The following is a 23,253-nucleotide window of genomic DNA, read 5'->3' as shown; positions in this document are numbered from 1 at the left end:
CCCTCCTACTCTTGACCAGGTCCCTTTCTCTGCTTCTTTTTTCTCGGCAAAGACAACCTTAACCTCTCTCTTGGTGACAAAAACACACCCAATGAACAAAAAAAAAAAGGCATAAGATTACCGGGTCACGGTCGCAACGCACCTTCAATATAGCTGCAATTGATTCCTCACCACAGCTTCCACTCTCCACCTCTTTTTCCCTCTTCAACGCGCTAAAATCCCTCAGCTACCCGCTTCCTCCTTTCTATCCGACCAAAAATATCCAGTGAATAATTTTTTTTTAATTGCATCAGGCCACAACAACAACCCGGTTCTACAGTGAGCTCAGCAAATCACACCAGTCCGATTTCCATCCACAAGGTCTGTTTTTGAGGTCCGCACCTTAAAAACACCCATACTAGGATTGGCATCATGTTCAAGAAGGAAGACAACATATTTTTCAGTTTCACTTCACATGAGGTCTGATACCATGTAAATGGGGTGTGTTATCCACACACCTCATTTTACTTCTCACACACCCTTTGATAATTTCTGTCCATTTATCTTCTTCAATTCATCCAATCTGACGGGCGGAAATTAAAAAGGTGTGTGAGAAGTAAAATAGGGTATGTGAATATCACATCCCCATGTAAATAGATGGAAAATATATGGAGGTAGGTAGAAAGGACAGATTTTTTGGTTCAGATATTTTTGTAAGGTAATGAGCACGTAAGGCCATCTCCAATCGGTGGCTGGTCAGAGGGCTCGTAGCCCTCTGGCCCTCCAAGATCCTCAAAGATATTAATATTTTAATGAACAGTACATGACTATATTTGCCTCCGTCTCCAACCAAGGGCCAAAGGGCTCGTTTTAGCCCTGTCATAAAAAACCGTCTCCAACTAAGGGCCATAGGGCCAAACATAATTTATTATTAAAATTTAAAAACTACAACAACTTAAATTTACAAAACTACAACTACAATTTAAAAACAACAAATTAAATTTAAAAACTACAAATTAAATTTGAAAACAACATTAACTTAAATTTAAAAACTACAATAACTGAAATTTAATATCTATAATCAACATCATCTTCATCATCCACCATCGTAGGAGTATAGTCAGAGGTAAACAACTGTCGTTGGCTCATAATTTCTTTTTCTTTTTCCTATCAAAATAGGTCTTAGTCATTTGAGTGTAATTCGAAGTGTTCATTTCTATATTCTTATCATCCATCTCTTCTTGTATTTGTTTGGCTCGTTCTTCATGCCTACATTTCCTTTCTTCCGCCTCAAAGGCATTTTGCTCCGCCAATAATCGCAATGAGGCCACCAATTCATGTTGAGTGGCGTAATCATCATTTGCCTTCCCCCTTTCCTTCAACCTTTGCGCCTTGTTTCGTCCCGTAGCCCTAAGTATGGAACCTTCACCCGAAGACAGATTTTCTACCCTTGTTTGTTGAATGGTTGGAGATCCATCTTCATTCATATCTGCAGTTGAGGATGTAGTTCCGAACACCAGCGTATGAACTCTCTGTGGTGGATCTTCAAATAACACCCACCCTTTACAAATTTCCTAACAATTGTGAAACTGAAAGGGTTTCGAGCTGCTCTCCATATACAATTCCTCCGCTTGGCGTACCTAGAAAAAAATTAAAGGAAATTAATTTATGAAATTAAATGTAATATAATTAAATATTTAAAATAAATTGTGAAAACACTTACTTCGTTGTAGTAATTAGCGCCGCTTTCATGTCTACTTGCGGCTGCTAACAATGCTTGATGCCATTTGTTCAAACTTGGCTGAAGATGTTTCTTCCATCTTGAAGAACAACTCTCGTGGTTTTGAATATTCATTGGAGTGGTGTCTTCCTAGAACTCTAAGTATTTTTTGGACACACAAGTCCAAACACCATCATTTGTTTGACAATTCCCCCTCACACTATCTTCTGACACCCATCTATAAGCCTTGCAAAGAGCTTCATCTTCTTTTCGAGTTCAAGCCCTACCTTTCATTGCAGACGAGGCCATTTCAAAATTATTGAAAAAATTGAAGGATAGATTTTTGAAAGAGGAAGGAAAATATGAGAATTGAAATGGTGAAAATTTTGTGAGGAATGGTGAATGAATGGTTTAGGTATTTATAGGGAAAAAAATAGAATTTTTGAGAATTAAAAAAAAAAGGCCTCAAAAACCTAAAAAAAAAAAAAAAAAATTGAATCCAACGGTAACTGACGCCAACTAGCCATTGGATTCAAAATTCTTTTTAAGAATTCTTGTCGGTTAAAACCGACAAGATTAAGCGGTTTTCTGGCCAGCCCTCCAGCCCTCTCCGATTCCGTGGGACCCTCTCAGATTCCACAACCCTCTGGCCTAGCCCTCGGTTAGAGACGATTTTCAGGCTATTTTTGACCCTCTGATCTTCTGGACCCTTTGGTTCGGTTGGAGATGGCCTAAGATCTGTTTCCAAGGTCCACCCATACTAAAATTGGTATCATGTTCAAGAACAACGAAGACAACAAATTTTTCATTTTCTCGAGCTCTGATGCTATGTAAAAATAGAGAGGGAAAATAAATGGAAAGTAGGTAGAAAGAACACGGATACTGGTTCGTTTTGTTGGTCTAGATATTTTTGTAAGGTAACGAGACAAAGGTTCCCAAGCGTGTCACTGACTCTTCTGCCACATTGTCAATTAGAAGGGCATTGTGCTCGTGTGAACAGTTGACTTGCAAGTCGCATTCTTTCCTTTTTAGAAAACTAATCAAAATGCTTTGAAAACTTTGAGTTTAACGATAATAATAAAATAAAGGGTAAAGTTAATAGTATCACGATTGATTTTTGGTATAAAAATATGATTTTTCTTTAAAATAAATATTACCAAAAGATTTTCGTTAAAATTCATTTTCTTTTTATGGTCTTAGCTAATTACTAATTAATATTTGATTAGATTCTCTCTCTCTCTCTCCACTGCTTGTCTTGTTGAGTTTTTGTTTTGCATTTTCACCGTGGTCTCTCAGTTGATAGTTGAACTGAAGCATCATTTTTTCTTCGTTGGCCGAAGCAAGCAAATGGATTATGCGCTTGTTGGGTCCTTCCCCAAAGCATCTTTAGGTATTGCGATTTCAGTTTACAGAAAATAATTAGAATTAGTTCTCTGCTTTCTCTGGTTCTTGCGTTAAGGGCTCTGATTATTAATTTATTTTCTTATTTTCTTTGTAATTAGTAATGGTTTCAGATGCTTCAAATGCTGGGTTATTTGTTAATTTATGTATTTAATTTTGTGCTGTTGGAGGTATTTACCATCTGGGAAAATCATCTTGTTGAAAGGTTCTTTCTTTTTTAGTGTATGGAGTCAGCAGACTGAAATGATTTATATTACTCATCTGTGTCTTTTATTTTTATTTTTTGAACAAACGATATTATCTACACTAAGGCCCTCAGTATGTGGTTGTGAGTTTCTCCCACATACCATCTGTGGCACAAAAATTGAAAACGAAATGGTTATGAAACGGGCCCTGACTGTTTGGTTGTGAGTTTCTGCTAATTGAACTGCTTAGTGTGTTTTCTGATGCATTATCCAAATTCATAGGTAGTTGCGTTTGGAGAAGGGACAATCTCAACAAGAACTGCTTTTCAGGTATTACTGGTCCCACGTAACATCTAAATGCTCGCTAGCATGGTTCGTGTGATTGAAATGTGGTCTTAGTTTAAATACTTGTAGTACTGTTTGAAGACATCTTAGTCATCAATGTTTGTAGGTAACCGTGCAGCATTGCTGTGTTGAGATCTGTAATATTCAATTGAGAGAGCTTTCACTGTCGTATTCACTTATAGATGCCCATTTCGATTGATATGGTGCATCACTTAGCAATGTATTGTGCAATCTACTCTTCTTATACTTAGCTTATCCAAATGTAAGAAACAGTAAGACAGTAAGCTTCAAACTCTAATTTGATATAAAAAGTGATGTATGATTTGCCTTTCTCACTCCTCCATGTTGACAACTTTTTGTCACCTCGATCTTTGTGCTTATAGGTTCATATGTAGCAGTCAGGGTTTCAAGATGCAAAGCATGGGACCTCCTAGAAAGATACTGTGGTGCTGGATCTCAGCAACATCTTTTGAAGCGTCATACCATAGGCACTAAAGAAAAGACTACATTCTACAGGAGGCATGATAAAAAGTTCTTGGTGAATGCTACTGCTGGCCACCCTCTTGAATCCGAACCTGATGCTTATAATCCAAAAAGCATATGGAACTCTATCAAAAATGGTGTAGATGCTTTTTACAGGTTTTCAAGGCCGCACACAGTCATAGGCACAGTTAAGTTTTTAACAGAATCATCATCACCAATCTTGACATTGTCCCATTTAGCTTTTTGATATAGAACTCCCACTAATATATGCTTGTGATTAGTAGTGAGTGGAAATCACTTAGGATCGTTACTGTTATATTTTTGTCCTTTACTTTGATGTTCAAAATTGATTTAGAGAGCTCACCAAAGTTTTTCTCTAAGCAGGCATTGAGCATAATGTCAGTTTCTCTCCTTGCAGTCGAGAATCTGTCTGATTTCTCTCCATTGTTTTTCACAGGGGTGCTGGAGGTGATGCCTCTGAAAACTCTTGATAACCTTAAAGATTACATGGGTACAGTCGTCATTGCTATTCTCACACACTTCGTCTTTTGTTTTTCAGGCTGTAGTTGCTGCTCTGTTTATGAATATTTATATTGTTGGTTTGAATCAGTTGTCTGACATTGATATAGACAAGGTAGGTTTGTCAATTTTCTGGTAGCATTGAATGATGGGGAATAAGAATTCCATTACGATGATTCGACTGGTAGAATTCCAGGATAGGCTCTTTTATTTACATGGAAGATTTGTGAATTGTCTAATTGTATAGTTGTATTGCATGTTATGTTGCAGGTTAACAAGCCTTATCTTCCATTGGCATCGGGGGAATATTCAATTGGAATTGGCATCATGATTGTGACATCTTTCCTAATTATGGTATCAAAAGCAGTGTGGAATACATATATACGTAACTTTCGCATTTATTTTATGCCTTTGATAATTCCTTGCCTTTTGTTTTTCATTCCTTTTCAATTATAGAAGAGAGATGTGAGCAACATAAGGAGGTGAGAAAGAAAAGATTGAGAATATAAAATAAATCAAACCTAAAAGCTAAAGACCATTTAAAACTGTTAGTAGATTTTATCTTCTTCTTCCTTTCTGCTTTGCATCTCTTATCTTTCATCTTCTTCTTCACTCGCTCTTTAATCACTACGAAAACAAGGTTACCAAATGAACCCATAATGCGAATCCCTAACTTTTGCATGCAAACTGTCTCTACATCTGAATGCTACCAAATTACTAGTACGGGAGTACCTTAATTTATGTGGAAAATCAGAACTAAGAAGAGCTGCTATTCTCAGTCTTCCTGTACACTTCTATTACAACCATCTGTATGGAATTAAAATTTACTATGAATTCATTTCCACCATGTACATTCTTCATGTACTAGATATGTTGTTTCTTTTATTTGATACCTTTTTTTTTGTTCAATTTTCTTCTTGTGCTGCCAACTATCTTCACGTCTTCACGACTTGAAACTTCGGTACTAATAAACCTGGCCTTGTTATTTCAATTGAAAGGGTAAAATTTAAAGGTAAATAAAACTAAGCAAAATGGGATTAGAAGTTCAATATTTACTTGGTTTCTGGATTTCTCATCAAGTGTAATCATATCTCAAACATATTATGTGCTTTTGTTATAATTTAAATTGAAGAAGATACATGTCTCATTTCAACACATTCTGATTATAACCGTTATTTTCTACAGAGCTTTTGGCTAGGATGGGTTGTTGGTTCATGGCCATTGTTTTGGGCCCTTTTCATCAGCTTTGTACTTGGAACTGCTTATTCAATCAATGTGAGTTGGCTTGCTCGTGTATAATCATCTTCTTGACGTTCCTTAAATAGCTGTATTGGGAAAGCATATGTCACTCATGACAGCCAAACTGATGAAAGTTTAAGAGTTATCAGTTCATGGAATACGGAAGGCTGAACTTAAGTATTTAAAATTTTTCCATGTAAATCTAGCAATTGTACTAAATTGTAAGCCAGAACTGTCAAGTGAGTGGATGCAGGTGGTCTTTTAGAGGACAAGTGCTCCTCTCTCCCGAACAAAAAAAGGAAAAAAAAAAAAAAAACGGCAGAGAAAATTGAGTTTTTAACATATCCATGATCATCCTTGCACAAGAAGCATGTGCATAGTCCTTTGTCAGGATGTATTTATCTGGAACTATATGCATTACACACATGATGAGTGTGCAGATGTGATTAGAAGAAAGTAGGGTATGTTGGACAAGAGTAAATTGGGTGAATGACCAGACTATTGTTAATTGTGAAATATATTAATTACAATTGTTTAAGTACTAAGGGTTTGAGATTTCTGATAAGATAGTTGGCAAATAGGGTTTCCTTGACAATGGTATGGATGATTTTTCCTAGTGACATGTTGACCAAACATTCATCCTATTCATTTTCATATAAAATGCACTTACCACCACATCGTAATACTGCATGGGTTTGAAGCAAACCCGGCGCAACAACATGGATCTTGGTTATTCTGTTGTTGAGAATTTCCTTTCAGAGCTTATAGATGCTTATTTAATATATGAATATATTAAATACAATTGTCTCTAATATGGTTTTTCAATCTTTTATACGCTCAGTTACCACTTTTGAGATGGAAGAAATCTGCTTTAGTTGCTGCAATGTGCATCCTAGCTGTTCGGGCGGTGATAGTCCAACTTGCTTTTTTCCTGCACATGCAGGTTTGTTAGTTTTCTATGAAGAAATCAATTTATAGCTTCCAATTATTTCATTCTCTCAGAAAATACTTGAGTTACGCAATATGTTTTCCACATTGATGGGTATTTTGCCATCATAAATTGATTCTTTAACATCAATGAAAGATATCACTGTCTCATGTCTGATGGAGCAATAGTTGTCAGTGTCCAATTCAGTGCCTGTAGCACAAACATGTCTGCATGTTCACACACATCAGACGGCTGTGAGGGCAATTGTTATGAACGGGAAATACTTGGATAAACTACTTAGTATTGTAATTGATTGATCATCTTTGTCATGTAGTTGGGCGCGCTCTCAGTGGTTGGGTTCTAATTTATCTAACGATTCCCAGGTGCATGTGTACAAAAGACCAGCTGCCTTCTCTAGGCCCCTAATCTTCGCAACTGCATTTATGAGCTTCTTCTCAGTTGTTATAGCATTATTTAAGGTAAAACCTTTTCTTTTTGTTCATTTCAATTAGAACTGTAATAGATCTACTTTAAAACTTTGTTTTGTCGATATGCGTTTGCTATTATTTTAATTCATGAAGTTCTTATGATAATAATGGATGATGATCAATTTTATTCATACCGTGAAATCATGTAGGACATACCTGATATTGATGGAGATAAAATATTCGGCATCCGATCTTTTACAGTACGCATGGGGCAAAAGCGGGTAACCTTTTAACACACGCATATATACATATATTCATAGATATGTAATCTATGTCAGACTTTTAAGTTGATTAGCAAACATATATTGTTTGATTCTAATTATCTTTGGGCAGGTCTTTTGGATTTGTATTTCGCTACTTGAAATGGCTTATGGTGTTGCCGTTTTAGTGGGAGCATCATCTGGCTTCATGTTGAGCAAATGCATCACGGTAATGTTCCAGTTTCTAAATCTAAACAGTAGCAATTGTTACCCAATCTTCACTACTTCCAGGTTATTGAATGGTTCAGTTTCTCCTTTCTCTATAATTTTTGAATTATACATGTCTAATTCTAGCCGACATTCACCTCTCCCAGACCCTGCGTAAAGCGGGAGCCTTGTGCACTGGGTACGACCTACGACATGTCTAATTCTGAAGGAAATACAAAAGCAGTGATAAGCTTGCTAACATTGAAATAGTTGGTTATGTTGTGAAGTTTAGGAGTCCCTCTTTAATGATTCTTAAAATTCTACCGATCGCTCATTAACTCGAATCTCTGATTCTTACCTGTTGGCTTCCTTCACAAATGCAAACATTGTAAGAGTTGAACTTTTAAACGAGGCCACTTCAGTTTGTAGTGTACATAAGGGCAGTATGGCTTGTGAATTCGTTCTTCATGTGTTTGGTTTTACATGAGAACGAGCGTTGGTCTTAAATTCTGAAGAGAAGTTAATAATAGTTTGGGGAACCTTGAGTAGGTTTTGATAATCCCTTCTTACTATTGAATTTTTGTTCAGATACTAGCATCCGAACAATGTGCCAAGAAGGGAGATTGATTTCTTCTATATTTGCGTTGGTTTAGGTTTTGGGACATGCAATTTTGGCTTCGGTACTGTGGAACAGAGCCAAATCTGTCGATCTCAACAGCAAAGCTGCAATCACAAGCTTTTACATGTTTATATGGAAGGTAAATGCTTACCACCGCTATTGAATGCAATTGCAGTAGAAAAAAGTATATCAAAAACCAAAAGTTGAACCATCCAAAAAAAAATGCATGTATTGTTGAGAATGTATCCTGCATTTATGGGAGGAAGAGCCTTTCATGTCACCATCCAAAATTCTTTAGAATACGCAGCTTTTGAATGCATCGAACAGTTTGCATTCCAATAGCTAAAGAATGTATCACATGATTTGGAAGACAATTTGCTCATCAGTTTTGCTGTCAACATCTTACATATGTTCCACACGCTAATTCAAGTCCGCAGATTACTGTTCATAATATTGTCATTGGTTGCTTTATCTTTCTCGTGGGCTAACATTTGTTCAAGCATAACAAATGCCTATATTCCTGGAGATGAGAAATTCCTCAAAAAATAGTAAAACCATTGGTTTGTGTGGTCTTGAAATTGGACTCCGTCTGGAGGCTCCCAAACTTAGACCGATTTCCGGCTTTAATTGTTTCTAAATACCGTTGCTATTGTAGTTGTCGATTTCATGGATTGTACGGATTGTACGTAATTTGTAGGTGATTTCTTTCATTTTGTCTAAATTCCAATATGGTATTACTTGTAATTCATTTGTTTGTTCTTCTTGCAGCTGTTCTATGCAGAGTATCTACTTATACCGCTTGTTAGATGACGATTGCAACTTTTTTCGGAGTAAAGGTTGCCTTCATAAACTTAAAGGGTAAAAATCAACTGCCATTGTAGGTGGAATTTGAGAATACATTTAGGAAACTTATGAGTGCATCCAGTGACTGCATTCGTTATCGGCATTTCGTACTCTGTTATTTCCTTGTTACATTATTTCACCCTCCTGGACTGGATTCCGGGAAATTTTTTAGGAACAAGAGAGAACATTGATCTAGCATATTGCATACACAAGATAATGCACTCGACTCGTCTGGAACCTTTTTTGCATATCGATTGAAATGTCGGAATGATTTGCTTCACATGCATCAACACACTTGATCTTTCCTGGGATTGTACGCGACACACGTTTCATGCTTGTTGAGTAATAGCAATGAGATTCCCCAATATCATGCTAAGAATAGCTAGGATTTCCAGAAGATGTCATTCGTTTGTTGAGAAATAATAAGGAATATAAAAAATTTGAGTGGTTGAAGCTGAAGCAGCTACTTTCGAAGACACGTTTCGTTGCACCGATTCACAAATGTTGTCCATGGGTCTCATAGTCATAACCATCATATTAGTAGTTACATACACCAATGGAAATCAGCATCATGTCGGAAAGTACACCATTTTTTCATTTGTGGTTCATGTAAAAAACTTGGGGTGTGGGTAGGTTTAGACACTCCAGGCTGCAGACAAACGTATGAATGTGTTTGTGTGAACCTTTCGATTAAAAACTTTTGTGAGTTGTGTTAACGCTCAAAATTTGCAAGTTGACAAATTAAAACACTAAACCTTTGGTGGAAATGGACTCAAAGATTTAAGTTGTTCACCCCTCAAAAGTGGGCTACACTCATTGTGTTGCTTGGATTATATTTGATTTAAGACTAAATACGTGAATTCTCTATCTTTTTAGTCGTCTGATCACCTTAGGCCATCTCCAACCGAATGGTCCAGAGGGTTAGAGGGCCAAAAATAGTCCGAAAACCGTCTCCAACCGAGGGCTAGGCCAGAGGACTCTGGAATCTGGGAGGACCTCACGGAATCGGAGAGGGCTGAAGGGCTGGTCCAGCCAGCTAGCCAGGGTCTGGCTATTTTTTTTTTTTAATGTTTTGTTATTTCTGTCGGTTATAGCCGACAGAAATAATATATACTAGCCGACACTAATAGCAATGTTAATATAATAGCAGTTTGAACAATGTCGGTTAAAACCGACACTAATTTGAATTCCAACGGCTAGCCAGTCACTAGCTGTTGTATTCAAAATTTTTTTTTTTGTTTTTATGAATTTAAACCTTTTTTTTTTCTATAACTTCCTATAACTTATATTTTACAAAATTTGGTTCATATTTTTTTGTTTCATATTTTTTTTAAATTCCATTTATTTCCTATAACTTCTATTTCACAAAATTTGTTTCATACTTTTTTTAAATTCCATTTTTTTCCTATAACTTCTATTTCACAAAAGTTTCATATTTTTTTTTTAAATTCTATTTTTTTTCCTATAACTTCCTAAGCCATTATACAACATTAAATTAAATTAAGTAAAATGAAACAACATTAAACAATATGAAAGAGACTGAATTGAAAGAGTGAAATAGATTGAATTGAAATAGATTGAATTCAAAGTTGTGTGAATTATATCCCAATATCCACCCTATTTATAGCAAAAAAAAAAATTCAAATCCAACGGCTAGCTGACGTCACTTAGGCCATCTCCAACTGAAGGGTCTAGAGGGCCGAAAATAGCCCAAAAACCGTCTCCAACCGAAGGCTAGGCCAGAGGGCTCTAGAATCAAGGAGGGCCCCATAGAATCATGGAGGGCCAATTTTTTTTTTGAAGTGTTGGATTTCCTGTCGGTTAAAACCGACAGGAATAGTATAGAATATAATGAATTAAGGCCAAGGTTCTAAAAAACGCTAGGCGCTAGTCGGGCGGCGGGCTGGCGCCTAGCGCCTAGGCGGGATCTAGGCGGCCTAGGCGGATTTAGGTAAATTTCTTGTATATTTTGTAAATAAGTGCGTATAGACACATAAAAAATTATACTTGTACAAAATCCATAGATAAGATAATAAAAGAATAATAAAATACAAAAAGAATATCTAACAAGTCTAAAATTTAGAAACACATTAAGCATATATGCCATATAACTTAAGATATTTTGAATGATTATATCTAATTTTTCAAAAATAAAAATAAAAATCTTACGTAATGGATTGGATGGTTTCATAATAAAACTACTAGAAAGCAATGTCAGACATCCGCAAACTACGTACATTGCTATCATCAAAGAAATCCCCTAACCAAACACACGTGGCTTAACGCGCTGTCAAGTTATATGGGTGGCTTACATTTGGAAATGTCTGGCATTGCTTTAATGATAGCAATGCAAACACCTGCAACGGTCAGAAAAGCATTGCAAACACCTCCCATCACTCACATCAGCAAGAGACTCACAAACAGAGACCAATTTTTATTCTTTTTTATTCTTTGCTTTTCCCCATCTTGAATATAAAAATTTAAACCTGGGTATTGACAGCCCATTTTTCCTTTTTGAAAACGTCAACTTAATGCTAGCTATCCAAATGTGATTGGACAAAATTATAAAATAAATTAAATGGGAAAGTTTGAGATGGTCACGCGAGAATGAAAGGATGAGAGAGAAACTCATCTTCTTCCTCCTTTCGTCGCAAGAACAGTACAAGGTCTGCCCAAGCCGCCTCGGCGCCCGCCTAATTCCTTCCCCTATTTTTCTCCCGATTAGGAGTTAATCTCGGCGGCTGGCCACCGCCTAGCGCCTAGGCGCCGCCTAGACCAATTTTTAGAACACTGATTAAGGCTGACAGCAACTGGGATATTTATTAATTAGTATTAGTGTCGGTTATAACTGACACATATAGTTTGAAAAAATTTGAATACAACGGCTAGCTGATTGCTAGCCGTTGTATTCAAAATTTTTTTTTTAATTTAAACCTTTTTTTAGTTCTATAAATATGGTGAAGCTCTTTCAATTCTTCACTTCATCTGCAATATTTCCTTCAATATATTTTTCAATATTTCCTTCATCTGTAATATTTCTTTCAATTTTTCAATAATTTCCTTCAATATTTTTTCAATAAATTATGTTTGGCCCTATGGCCCTTTGGCCCTCGGTTGGAGACGGTTTTTTGTGACAAGGCTAAAATGAGCCCTCTGGCCCTCGGTTGGAGACAGAGGCAAATATGGCCTTGTACTGTTCATTAAAATATTAATATCTTGAGAATCTTGGAGGGCCAGAGGGCTAAAATGAGCCCTCTGGCCAGCCATCGGTTGGAGATGGCCTTAGCCGTTGGATTTGAATTTAAGTTGTCATTTTTAAATAATAAATTATGTTTGGCCCTCGCGGTTTTTTGTGACAGGGCTAAAACGAGCCATCTGGCCCTCTAGCCCTCGGTTGGAGACAGAGGCAAATATGGCATTGTACTGTTCATTAAAATATTAATATCTTGGAGGGCCAAAGGGCTAAAACGAGCCATCTGGCCAGCCATCGGTTGGAGATGGCCTTACAAGAGGTTCCCACCCCATTATATAGGCCCTCATTGGACCCAAAGGCCTTGCGCTCATCCACTTTCACTTACCTAGCATTTAATGCGCAACTTATGTAGACTAGTATGTTAACACCTTTTTACCCATTAGCTAGACATTATTTAGTGAATTGACATATGCCCAGTCGATATTGCACTCCTTTTTAAAGTTTTGCATGCTGAATGTCCCGCTCTGCTTTAGTTATCCAACCTCGATTCTTTAAGTGTTGTTTCGATCACCTTTAGTCCCATCTTAGGCCTTTGCTCTTGACTATGAATCACCACATAGCCTGATTGACGTTTGAGTAGACTTGCTCCTAAACACTTGTGCTACAACATTGTCAGTTTCCCATGGGCCTTTGGTGGTTAGAAAGCACTTTATATAACCTAGTCAAACTAAGCCCGTAGGCTATCGACTTTAGTGCTCGGGAGCAACTTTTCCTAAACCCTAAATGCCCATCATTAATAAGTCCCACAACTCCTTTGTCAAGGGTCCCTTCTTGGGCATGGAATTGCACTACCCGGTCGGCACTCCAAATAGTGCTCGGTTGGAAAAAGTGTTTTGGGTGTTCTTGTCCCACTGTTCCATTAGGCGCTCGGTTTTATCTTGTCTGTGCCTTTGGCAGAGTAGAGGCGAGAGACGTTTAGGTGCTCAATAAACGTGCCAACGACAAACTGGTGGAGTAATCGAGGCGTCTGCATATTGAAAGCATAGTAGACAGGCGTGGCCACATGCACCGTGATGTCACTTCACGTCCCCTTAGCTCTCAAAGCAAAGTAAATGGGATGCCACGTTCCGCAATCTTGCGACTCAGACGCCCCATTATCAACGATTGAAATCACACGCACGAGGCTATGTAAACCTCCCCTGTCACAATTTATTCCCCTTATCTCACATTCTCTACTAAAACTTTACCAATTTTCCTTAGCAATTCTTCTGGTTTCCTGAAACCACCTCTTTGCAATTTTACATCCTCACTGTTTTCTTTTCAGGTAAATTTCTTTCCCTTTACTCCTTATATTTTCATGGATTACTGTATGCATGTCTTTGTACTTGCTTATTCTCGTAGTGGAGTTCAAATCCTTGGTCATCGCTAGGGTAGACTTCCCTTAGTAAACATGATAGGTTAGACTTCCCTGACATAGGTAGAGAGTAGGTTGCCTAGAATACATCACTTGACTAAGCACTCGCTCACCCGAGCGCATGCACCTTAATTTGTAGAGATTCTCCCCTTTATGTTTCTAAGAGCACAACGCTACTTGTATATACGCTTCAGGCTCAAAAAGTGACGACCAAGAAGCCTATGATTACGAATAGTTAGTCGTCAGTGACACAACCAGTTATACCGACTATGATTACGAACAGTCAGTCGTCAGCGACACAACCAGTTATACCGACTCTCTTTCAACACATTCTGTCACGGAATCAGCTTCATACTTCTCTTTCTCATGTGTTGCAAATAATTCCACTCTCCTCCTATAGGATTTATCTTATGGGATAAATAAATATCAAAGGATATTCCACCCACATGAGGATATTAACCTCCTAATTATCTATGCGATAATTAGATGAAAATCAAGAGATATTCATATTATAATATACTTAGGATTTTCTTGGGTTTTTCAGTCTTTGTACACTCTTCCCAACCACTATATAATGAGGGTTTGGGGAAGAGAGAAAGATATAAGAAACACAAGCTTTTCTACAGTTCAAATATTCTAGTTAGGTCTTTAGAGCTATCACTTTCGGCTTTAGGTCTTGGGAGGCGAAGATATAAGAGATATATATATATATATATATATATATATATATATATATATATATATATATCAATATGCCATGAATGCTTGTCTTTAAAATTTTCATTTTTGCCATGAATTCATCTCAGGGAGTTCAATCCAACAGAGGTAAAAAAAACTGCATCGAATTGCCATAAGGTGGCGCGTGTGTATCATGCGCCACCCATGGCGAGTGGGTTTGCGCAATATTAAATTAATTATTAAAAAGATAAAAATTAATTAATTAATTTTGCTGCTTTGGGCAGCACATGGGCCATGTTTTTGGGACACGGCTGGCGAGTGAATCATTGTGGTTCACTGACCTATGTAGGTGTATATTTAGGTTTGGTATTAGAGACGTTTTTAATTTATTAAAATTAAAGAAACGTTCTTAATTAACCTTTAAAAAAATATCCAACACATGCCAAGATTTTAGGAAAATAAAAAAGAGATAATGTCAAACAAATTTGCTCATGTTGATTGAGCATTTTAAATTAGAAAAGAATATTCTTTAGGAGAATATTTAAAAAAAAAAAAGATTACCTAATTAGTAAAAAATAATGACATTAGATTGGGGTTCAATAATGGTCACCTCTTATTTGATGTGGTGTTTAGGAAAAATCTTTAAGGAGACACTTTGGGTGTCAAAGAGGTTCATTTCTTAAAAGCTTCGCGCTGCCAACCCTCCCAGATTTGACCTGACCGCACTTATGGAGGCCCACATGTCGAGCCCATTGTCTAAAAAAACCTTAATTTTTGTGCACTCAATTGGATGTTGCATGAAAAACGGATAAGCATAAAACATAATAATGTTTAAAATAGATTTATTTCGAAAATAATGAGAATATATTATCTTGACTCTTAGAATTGAATGGTAATTACGAGCGATTTAGCGGATTTTTCAATTTCAACCTAGGAGAAAAAGTGAAATATTTTATAATGAGTTTTTGAAATAAATAAATGTAAGATGTGTAATTAATAATGTCAAAATTATTTCACCTTTGTAGAAAGAAATGGCTGCCAAAAATGTTGTTGCTGATTTGACCAAAGGAGAAAAGCATAGGAAGATCCAATATCTTCTCAATGAACAAGAGCTCTTGGAACCTTTGGAGGCTTCTGTGGATGAGCCTGATCTTGAGAGAGATGGAACCACCGCGGCTTAGCATACGGCTAGAGTAAAGTCTTATGAATCTTGGTTCAAGAAAGATTGAAGTGCACACTTTACTATGTTAAGCAGCATGCATGCTAATCTTATTAGTGAGTATGAAGGGTACTCGATGGCCAAAGAGATGTGGGACCAGCTGAAATTTTCTTTTGGAGGAACCTCAACTACTAGGTTGAGAAGTCTAGTGTTGAAGTTTGAGGTTTATACGATGGATCATAAGCACTCTGTATCTGAACATCTTAGGAAGATTCCAGCATGATATGAGATTTGAAAGCTGCTGGGAGTATCCTCGCCGATGAACAACAAGTCAAGCTATGATTAGGTCTCTCCTAGACTCATGGGATGCCCTTAAACAGATCATGATGCAATATGATCAGATTAAAAACTTTCATGACATCTCGCGTCATGTTGAACTGGAAGGTGAACGCCGAGTGGCGACCTAGAGTATTGCCCTTTTGACTCAAGGTGGATCTAAAAAGGGTAACCAATTCAAAGGAAAGGGTAAGACCAAGTCTGAGAAAAAGGATGCAAAGCTCGCTCCTAATTCTAATAAGATCAAGGCCCACAGAGGTAAACGTGGCAAGAAAGACAAATCCAAGTCAACATGCTTTAACTATAAAAAGAAGGGACACTTCACTCGTAATTGCACTTAGTCGAATTGAAAGGTAATCCCTAACCCTAAATTTGTCATTGTTTATGTATGTTCGCATATACATGTTGCTTACATGTCGGATAATTGGATTGTAGACATAGGAGCAACCAAGCATGTGACGTGAGATAAAAAGGGGTTCGAAAATTATCAACGCTTTCCAATAAAGTCACATTAGGTGTATGTGGGTGAAGGAAGTCGTACATAAGCTTTGGGAGTTGGTTCGTATCGACTTCAACTAAGCAAAGGGTCTCAACTACTTCTGCATGATGTCTTGCACGCCTCTGGAATGCAATTTAATTTACTTTCAGTTATTGCACTTTTATATGAAGGATATTGTTTTTACTTAAGCCTGTCTAGACTTGTGATCTATTTGGATCAAGTTGAAATTGGATATGGTTCAATAAAGAACGATTTTGTTTGCTTGGATTTGATTGATTCTTGTTCTTCTACTTTTTTAGTAACTATTATTAAACATGTTAATTCTGAAACATGGCATGCTAGACTAAGGCATATAGGGCAAGATAGAATCACAAGGTTAGTTAGAAAATGCATGTTGGGGTCACTCACTAATGCCAATATGTCTGTATGTGAGCCTTGTTTAGCTGGCAAAGCAGTTAGAAAACCTTTTGGAAAGGCTATTTGAGCTACTCAACCGTTAGAGTTAATCCACTCTGACATCTGTGGACCAATGAGTGTGAAGGCCTACCATGGCGCCTCTTATTTTCTGACTTTGATTAATGATTACACGCGATAGGGTTATGTATACTTGATCTCTCATCGCTATGAAGCTTTAGATTGTTTCAAATGCTTCGTAGCTGAGGTTGAGAATAAAAAAGGGAAGACTGTAAAAGCTCTTCGCACTGATTGTGGAGGCAAGTATTTGTTTAACCAATTCAAGGTTTTTTGTGAAAGTAAGGGGATACGCAGACAACTTTATGTTCCTTACAATCCATAACAAAATGATGTTACTGAAAGGAGAAATAGAACTTTATTAAACATGGTCAGGTCTATGATGGTGCAGAAAAATCTCCCCATATCTTTCTGGGGTGATGCATTATTGATTGCGATGTATATACTTAACAGTGTGCCTTCAAAGACGGTTCCCTATACGAACTTTGGAATGATGTAAAACCCAATCTGGGTAATTTGCGTCCTTGGGGTTGTGCTGGTTTCTTTGAGTTCACACTGTACCCAAAAAATTGTAAACACTTTTCATTTTAGAATGTCAAGGATGTCTGCGTGCACCAATATCCTTTTCATCAGTCATTTTCTTATTTGCTGACTTAATTGTCAGTAAATCAAGTGTAAGTTCCAGTGTAAGTTTTGCAATAAAACTTATTTTTAAATTATATTTGCATCATTACTTTGAATTCATTATTTTCATTATGAAGAATATTTTCATAACAACTGATTTTGAATGGCATAAAATTCTTACTTATAGTCAATTCATCGAATACCTCAAGTTCAAGGTAAACACCAATCAATCATTTGTTCAATTATTTCTATTTGTTTATAACAGTTGGTTTCATGGCATTTTTAATCTTGGTTACCCTCACATTCATAACAACTGATTTTGAATGGCATAAAATTCTTACTTATAGTCAATTCATCGAATACCTCAAGTTCAAGGTAAACACCAATCAATCATTTGTTCAATTATTTTTATTTGTTTATAACAGTTGGTTTCATGGCAGTTTTAATCCTGGTTATCCTCACATCAAGTTTCACATAATTTAATTAACAATTCATTTAACAGTTCATTCAACCCTAATCATCATTGCCCTTGGTATAATTGTCCTCATCATTATTATTATCATTAGTTCCGCCTCATTTGGTATCAGAGCCAAGTGAGTGGTAATTGAGTTATCATCTTTTTAATCACTACATTTGTTCATTATTCAGTTTTCATTTACAGTTTATCTTATTTGTTAACCTTCTAAGTAGGATTGTTTACTCTCAACCCAAGCAGTAAGGCGTGTTCCAAACAATAAGTCCATAGGATTGGCATGAGCGGATCGCATGAGCAAAGAGGGAGTTTAGCAAATACGTGAGGAAGGTAATAGCCAGTAAGATTTTCTGCATATTGAAAACGTGCATTTTGAACAATATGAGTAGATTATTTAGATCTAATTCAACTGCCAGCACTAGCTCCAGAACCAGTTTATGTAGAATTCCAAACATAGTAAATGAAGAAAAAAAATTAGAATTTCAAACGGATGACAGTGTCAACTTTGGAGATTGGAATATCCCCAAGGTTTCTAGTAAAAACATTTACAAAAACAAATGGTCAATAGCCTCTTTTAGAAGTGAACACCACGTCAAAACAGTTGAAAAAGCTTATGCTCTTAGTAAAGAACATGAAACTTGTCAATTGTTCACACCATAACAAATCAGAACTCATAGAAAAGATGATTACAATTACATTCACATAGGTCTAGTCCAAATAGCAGTCAAGCCCTTAACAAGAAGAGACCTCAATATCTCTATTTTGTTATGTCTCCGAGATGCAGGATTCACTGACATCAGTGATAGTATTCTTGAACTGATTGAGTCAAATCTTTATAATGGACCAATTCATTTTGATTGCTTCCCAGATCTCACAATAAGTCTTTCAGACCCCTACATGCTAAAAGCACACACATTAAACATAAAAACTTCAAGGTACCAAGTCCTTGAAGGAGTCCAACCATTAGCTTTAATTTTCAAAGTTTACTACAAAGTCACAGGAACAAATATGAATTTCCAAGTCTTAGTTAAAAGTCCTCGAGACCACACACTCTTGATACAAACCAATCAAGAAAATGCCAACATTAAAATACCCATAACCATTAGGTGGTCAGATATCAATCTACCTTCAGATTGGCGCTTGATCAATGAAAGCAAACCAGTTAGTATCCAAAATAGTTTAGTCAACCTAGACAACATAGAACAATATTTTTACGGAACAGTTAAAATCAACTTTGACCGTCCAACCAGAAAATTTAGTGTCCACTTACACGAGTTAGCCCAGTCACATAAATCTTTAGAACCAAGTAAGAATTCTTTTTCTGGATCCACATCGGCCGATATGGTGGGTCGAGATCAAGATTTAATCAACTCCTTAGTCAATAGAAAATTAAAAGCAGTAGAAACTAGCTCAGCAGTCACCTAGCAAGAATTAATTAATGATTTGATCAACATAAAATTAAAATCGTTAGAAACAACCTCTCTAGTAACTCACCTACGATACCAACCTAACACTCAGAACCAAGGCGAACAAACCTCTCCAACATAATCCGACTTTGATGCATCCTATTTTAATGTCAGGGGATGAAAGACTACTTGAAGAATTATTGGAAGAAGACGAATTAGAACTTAAATCATCTTTGGATTGATTATGGTCTGTGTCTCTTAATTCTAAGACATGGATCAACTGGGTTTTCTCTTCCTCAGAGATTTTCAATTGATTAATTGTTTTCCTGACTCTACATTTATTTGCATAATGACTGAATTGCCCACTTGTAACAATTTCCTTTTTGTTCTTGGTTTTTTGATTGAAATTTTCATGAGGGTTTCCTCTTCCACTTATTGGACCTAGGTTTCTTGTAAAATTTATTTGTTTCAAAATTCTTATTTTTAAATTTGTTATATTTTGGATGTCTCCTACTTGAGTACCTATTTGGGTACCTATTGTAAGCTTCTGATTTTTTTCTTTTTGTTGGATGGAGCAATAAGAGGTAATCTGTATTGTTCACAAAATGTTCCTAATTCGTATTTGGCTATTGACTTGTCTTTCTTGACTTGTTTAGTAATTTTCATATCAATACACATTTTCAATCATTCTTTTTGGATAATATTAATAATATTTCCATAAGTAAGGGTATGATATGGTATGATACCTTCTTCATTAACTAAAACATTTTTAATTTTATGGGCAAATAAATTTGGTAATCCGTTAATGAATTTTTCTTTCCAAAATGGTTGATTACTATCCTCTCTAAGCATGACTCTAGACATGAAAACATCTTTGTACCATCTAAAATCACTTAGGCTTGGACATCTTAAGTTACTAAGTTGGTCATGAATTATGGAGGTGACATTATTGGGTGTCCCTATGAAATGTTCTATAATGGTGAAAAGTAATGTGTTGACTGCATCTTGGATTCCTCGTCCTATATGCTCATAAAAAATGGGTGTTCCATCTTCGTCTCTTTTGACTGCATTTTTAATTTCATTTCTTGATTGTTTAGTGAGCTGTTTTTCCCACCAGGAATGGAGCATTCCTGTAAATCTAGTAACCAAAAGGTTGACAACTTGTGTTTGACTGAGGTTATGATTGGTAATATAACTATTAGCAACCATGGAGATGTGTTGTAATTTATTCAAAAGTTCTTGTTCTGATAATCCATCTATATTCCATTCATAAAGTTTATCAGCTAAGATTGAGAATTAATTTTGGATGTTTCTTTCTTCAAATTGAATATCTGGAGGTGTTGGTCTTGGGTACCAATTTTTGGTAATATTTGTTGGATTGACTCATTTATTTGTGATTCATTTTAGTTCAAGATTTTGAAAAGCTTCTTCTACTTTTCTGATGGAATTTGTTTCACTCTCGTCTTTTGAATCCCATATTGCAGAAGTTGTTTCTGGTTGAGATTCATTTGGATGTTGTAAAAACATTAACTGTTTTTTCTTGTTTTAATTCTTGTAACATTTGATCTATTTTTTGACTTGTGGAAATTGTTTTTAAAGCTATTGTGTTAGAGGAAGAATCTGGGAAGTTGACTAAGGGTTTTCCCCTAATTGTTGGTTTTGGTTGAGAAAGTCTATCTATTTTGGTTTCTATTTTGTCTAATTGTTTTCCTATGGTGTGTAGACTTTGGTTTGTGAATAGACTTTGGTTTGTGAAATTGTTTTGTTCGATGACTGGTTTGACTCCTGCATCTTCTTATGGAAGTTTGAAAGGAGTGGCTAGTACTTGTGTGTTTGCAGTTGTAATTAAAATTATTTCTTGTGGAGGGTGACTAGAAGAGACTATGATTTTGTCTTCTTTAACCCAATTTTCTTTGGTGATGACTACTAACTTCTTTTCAGACTTGTAATATTTCTCAACGAAATTGAAGAAAAATACTTCAAATCTATGCTTTTTCATGAAATTAGTCCATTTATTGTAAATATCTAATTTTTGTTCTTTTGTATGTGTACATCAGTTTGTAATATATAATCTTAATTATTTTTTTTTGGTTGTTAGAACGAAGAAAAAGGCATTCAAATTACTTTTGCTCCAATCCATTTCATCAATTTATGAAGCTTTCATGTTGAAGCTCCCGGGAAGCATATGCATTATATTGCCAACCTTGAAAAGCTTTGGAAAATAATGTTAGTTGTTGCTTCTCCAACTCTTTTCCCTAATTTAAGTTTATGAAGTTTGATTTCCTTTTTCTTATATGTAGTTTTGATTTTTTGGGGAGTTAGTAGTTTTGGTTTTGACGTTGTTTTGTTTGTGATAGATCTTAGTATATTGCAACTATTTTGCAAGTTGATGTGCTAAAGATTTTGCATTAACTTATATTTTTGTTTGCCCGTGTTCTAATTAAAAATGTTTAAAATTGTTTGAATATTGCAAACTTGTATAGGTTTGGTTACAATAAAAGAAGTAATATAAATTATTACTATGACACAATAACATTGAGAGAGGTCTTTTTTAATCTCTCTATCAATGACTAACAAATATATCATAGATGAGACTAATATTTTAATACCATGTTTATTAGGGTGTTGGTATTCGCCAGGATGGGTGGCCTACCTTGGGGGTTGCAACGAATGCGGAACTTTGGTGATTCTTTAGAGTGCGCATATAATTTTGGAACAAAATGCGAGAGTTATGTTGTAAGCTTTCCTAGTTTAAGTGTGATTATGTAAATCCTAGATTATATTTGATTCTAATTATCCTTTCCTATTACAACTTATATTCCTTGAGGATGAAGGAATATATTTTCTCCTTTTACTACTATAAATAAAGGCACTATGTAGGAGGGAAAACACACACATTCCCCTACAATTCTACAAACACATCTCCCTCACTCTCTCTTCTCCTTGTCGCCGGCCCCTCACCTTTGTCAAATAAAATAGGCTACAACATGTTATTAGCACGCTCCTACCGCTGCGCTTAAGAATCTAACATTGAAGAATTTTTCTACATCAAACCAATTCATCCATATCATCATGCAATTAGGTTCTTTCAAAACAATGGTTTTTATCTCGATATTTTTGCAGACTTGATAGCATGAACATTCACCATAATGCATGACCAAACTTTATGTTTTTTTGAATTTTAGATTCTACATAAATTGTGTATGCATTATATTCATAATTGTTGAATTATGTGAATTTGATATTTGCCATGAATTGCATCAAATATATGTACGTGTATTAAAATATTGAATTGCATATGCATCAAATTGAATTATTTATGAATTGAATTGAAAAAAAAAAATCAAAATCCCCACCTGGGTTCTTCAAACTCGTGACCCCAAGCAAGAATGGAGCATCAAAGCTCTTTTGAAACCTACGCCCATGGCGTCCAAACCTAGAAAATCCACATCGCCTGTAGTGAGACCACGGCTTTGCCATGCAATTTTCTGACCAAATCCAACATGGTGTCATAATTTTGATTTGACAGCATTGAAATTCCTAATGAAATTTCATTGAATTTGGGTGAAATTCCGGTTTAAATTTCTTAGGTTTTTTTCCCCTCGATGGCGAGGCATTCCCTCCATCCCCCAAAACTTGCTCGTCGTTGAACCTCTAACCTTGCACCGAGAAGTTTTTCCCAGAATAGGGTCGCCTGTAGTGGTGGCACTGGCATTCATCCTTGGTGACTACACCCAGCTCCAGCTGGGGTGTTCTTGGTTGAAACCTTAAGCCCCAAATCTTTGGGCTGACCTTTCTCGGCCCGCAGAAAAAAAAAAAAGAATTTTTTTTTAGAATGGGCTTGC

General features: G+C 36.1%; 1 protein-coding gene across 2 annotated transcripts; it reads left to right on the top strand.

Annotated features, from left to right (window-relative positions):
* The first annotated feature begins 2,910 nt into the window (after positions 1 to 2,910).
* LOC126597472 (homogentisate phytyltransferase 1, chloroplastic-like) lies at positions 2,911 to 9,404 on the top strand. Of its 2 annotated transcripts, XM_050264265.1 has the most exons (13): positions 2,913 to 3,089; positions 3,568 to 3,615; positions 4,014 to 4,300; positions 4,498 to 4,581; positions 4,673 to 4,747; positions 4,903 to 4,986; positions 5,818 to 5,907; positions 6,713 to 6,814; positions 7,183 to 7,278; positions 7,437 to 7,508; positions 7,621 to 7,716; positions 8,348 to 8,452; positions 9,082 to 9,404. In XM_050264265.1, the coding sequence occupies exons 1-13, from the start codon at positions 3,047 to 3,049 to the stop codon at positions 9,121 to 9,123; spliced, it is 1,224 nt and encodes a 407-aa protein (XP_050120222.1). In that variant the 5' UTR covers positions 2,913 to 3,046; the 3' UTR covers positions 9,124 to 9,404. The 2 variants fall into 2 exon arrangements, with proteins under 2 accessions (XP_050120223.1, XP_050120222.1); XM_050264266.1 differs by lacking the exon at positions 9,082 to 9,404 and having other exon boundaries at positions 2,911 to 3,089; positions 8,283 to 8,430.
* Positions 9,405 to 23,253: the final 13,849 nt, after the last annotated feature.

Source organism: Malus sylvestris, chromosome 13 (assembly GCF_916048215.2).
Source record: "Malus sylvestris chromosome 13, drMalSylv7.2, whole genome shotgun sequence".
Lineage (NCBI taxonomy): Eukaryota > Viridiplantae > Streptophyta > Magnoliopsida > Rosales > Rosaceae > Malus > Malus sylvestris.
The sequence above is the reverse complement of the archived record's forward strand: the minus strand, read 5'-3'. Positions and strand labels throughout refer to the sequence as shown.

Bases quoted from the DNA above. Each gene is read 5' to 3' on its own strand.
- LOC126597472 (XM_050264265.1), top strand. From the start codon at position 3,047: ATGGATTATGCGCTTGTTGGGTCCTTCCCCAAAGCATCTTTAG. The intron at 3,616-4,013 runs GTATTACTGGTC...TTGTGCTTATAG, and splicing joins CAACAAGAACTGCTTTTCAG to GTTCATATGTAGCAGTCAGG. The intron at 4,301-4,497 runs GTTAAGTTTTTA...TTCTCTAAGCAG, and splicing joins CGCACACAGTCATAGGCACA to GCATTGAGCATAATGTCAGT.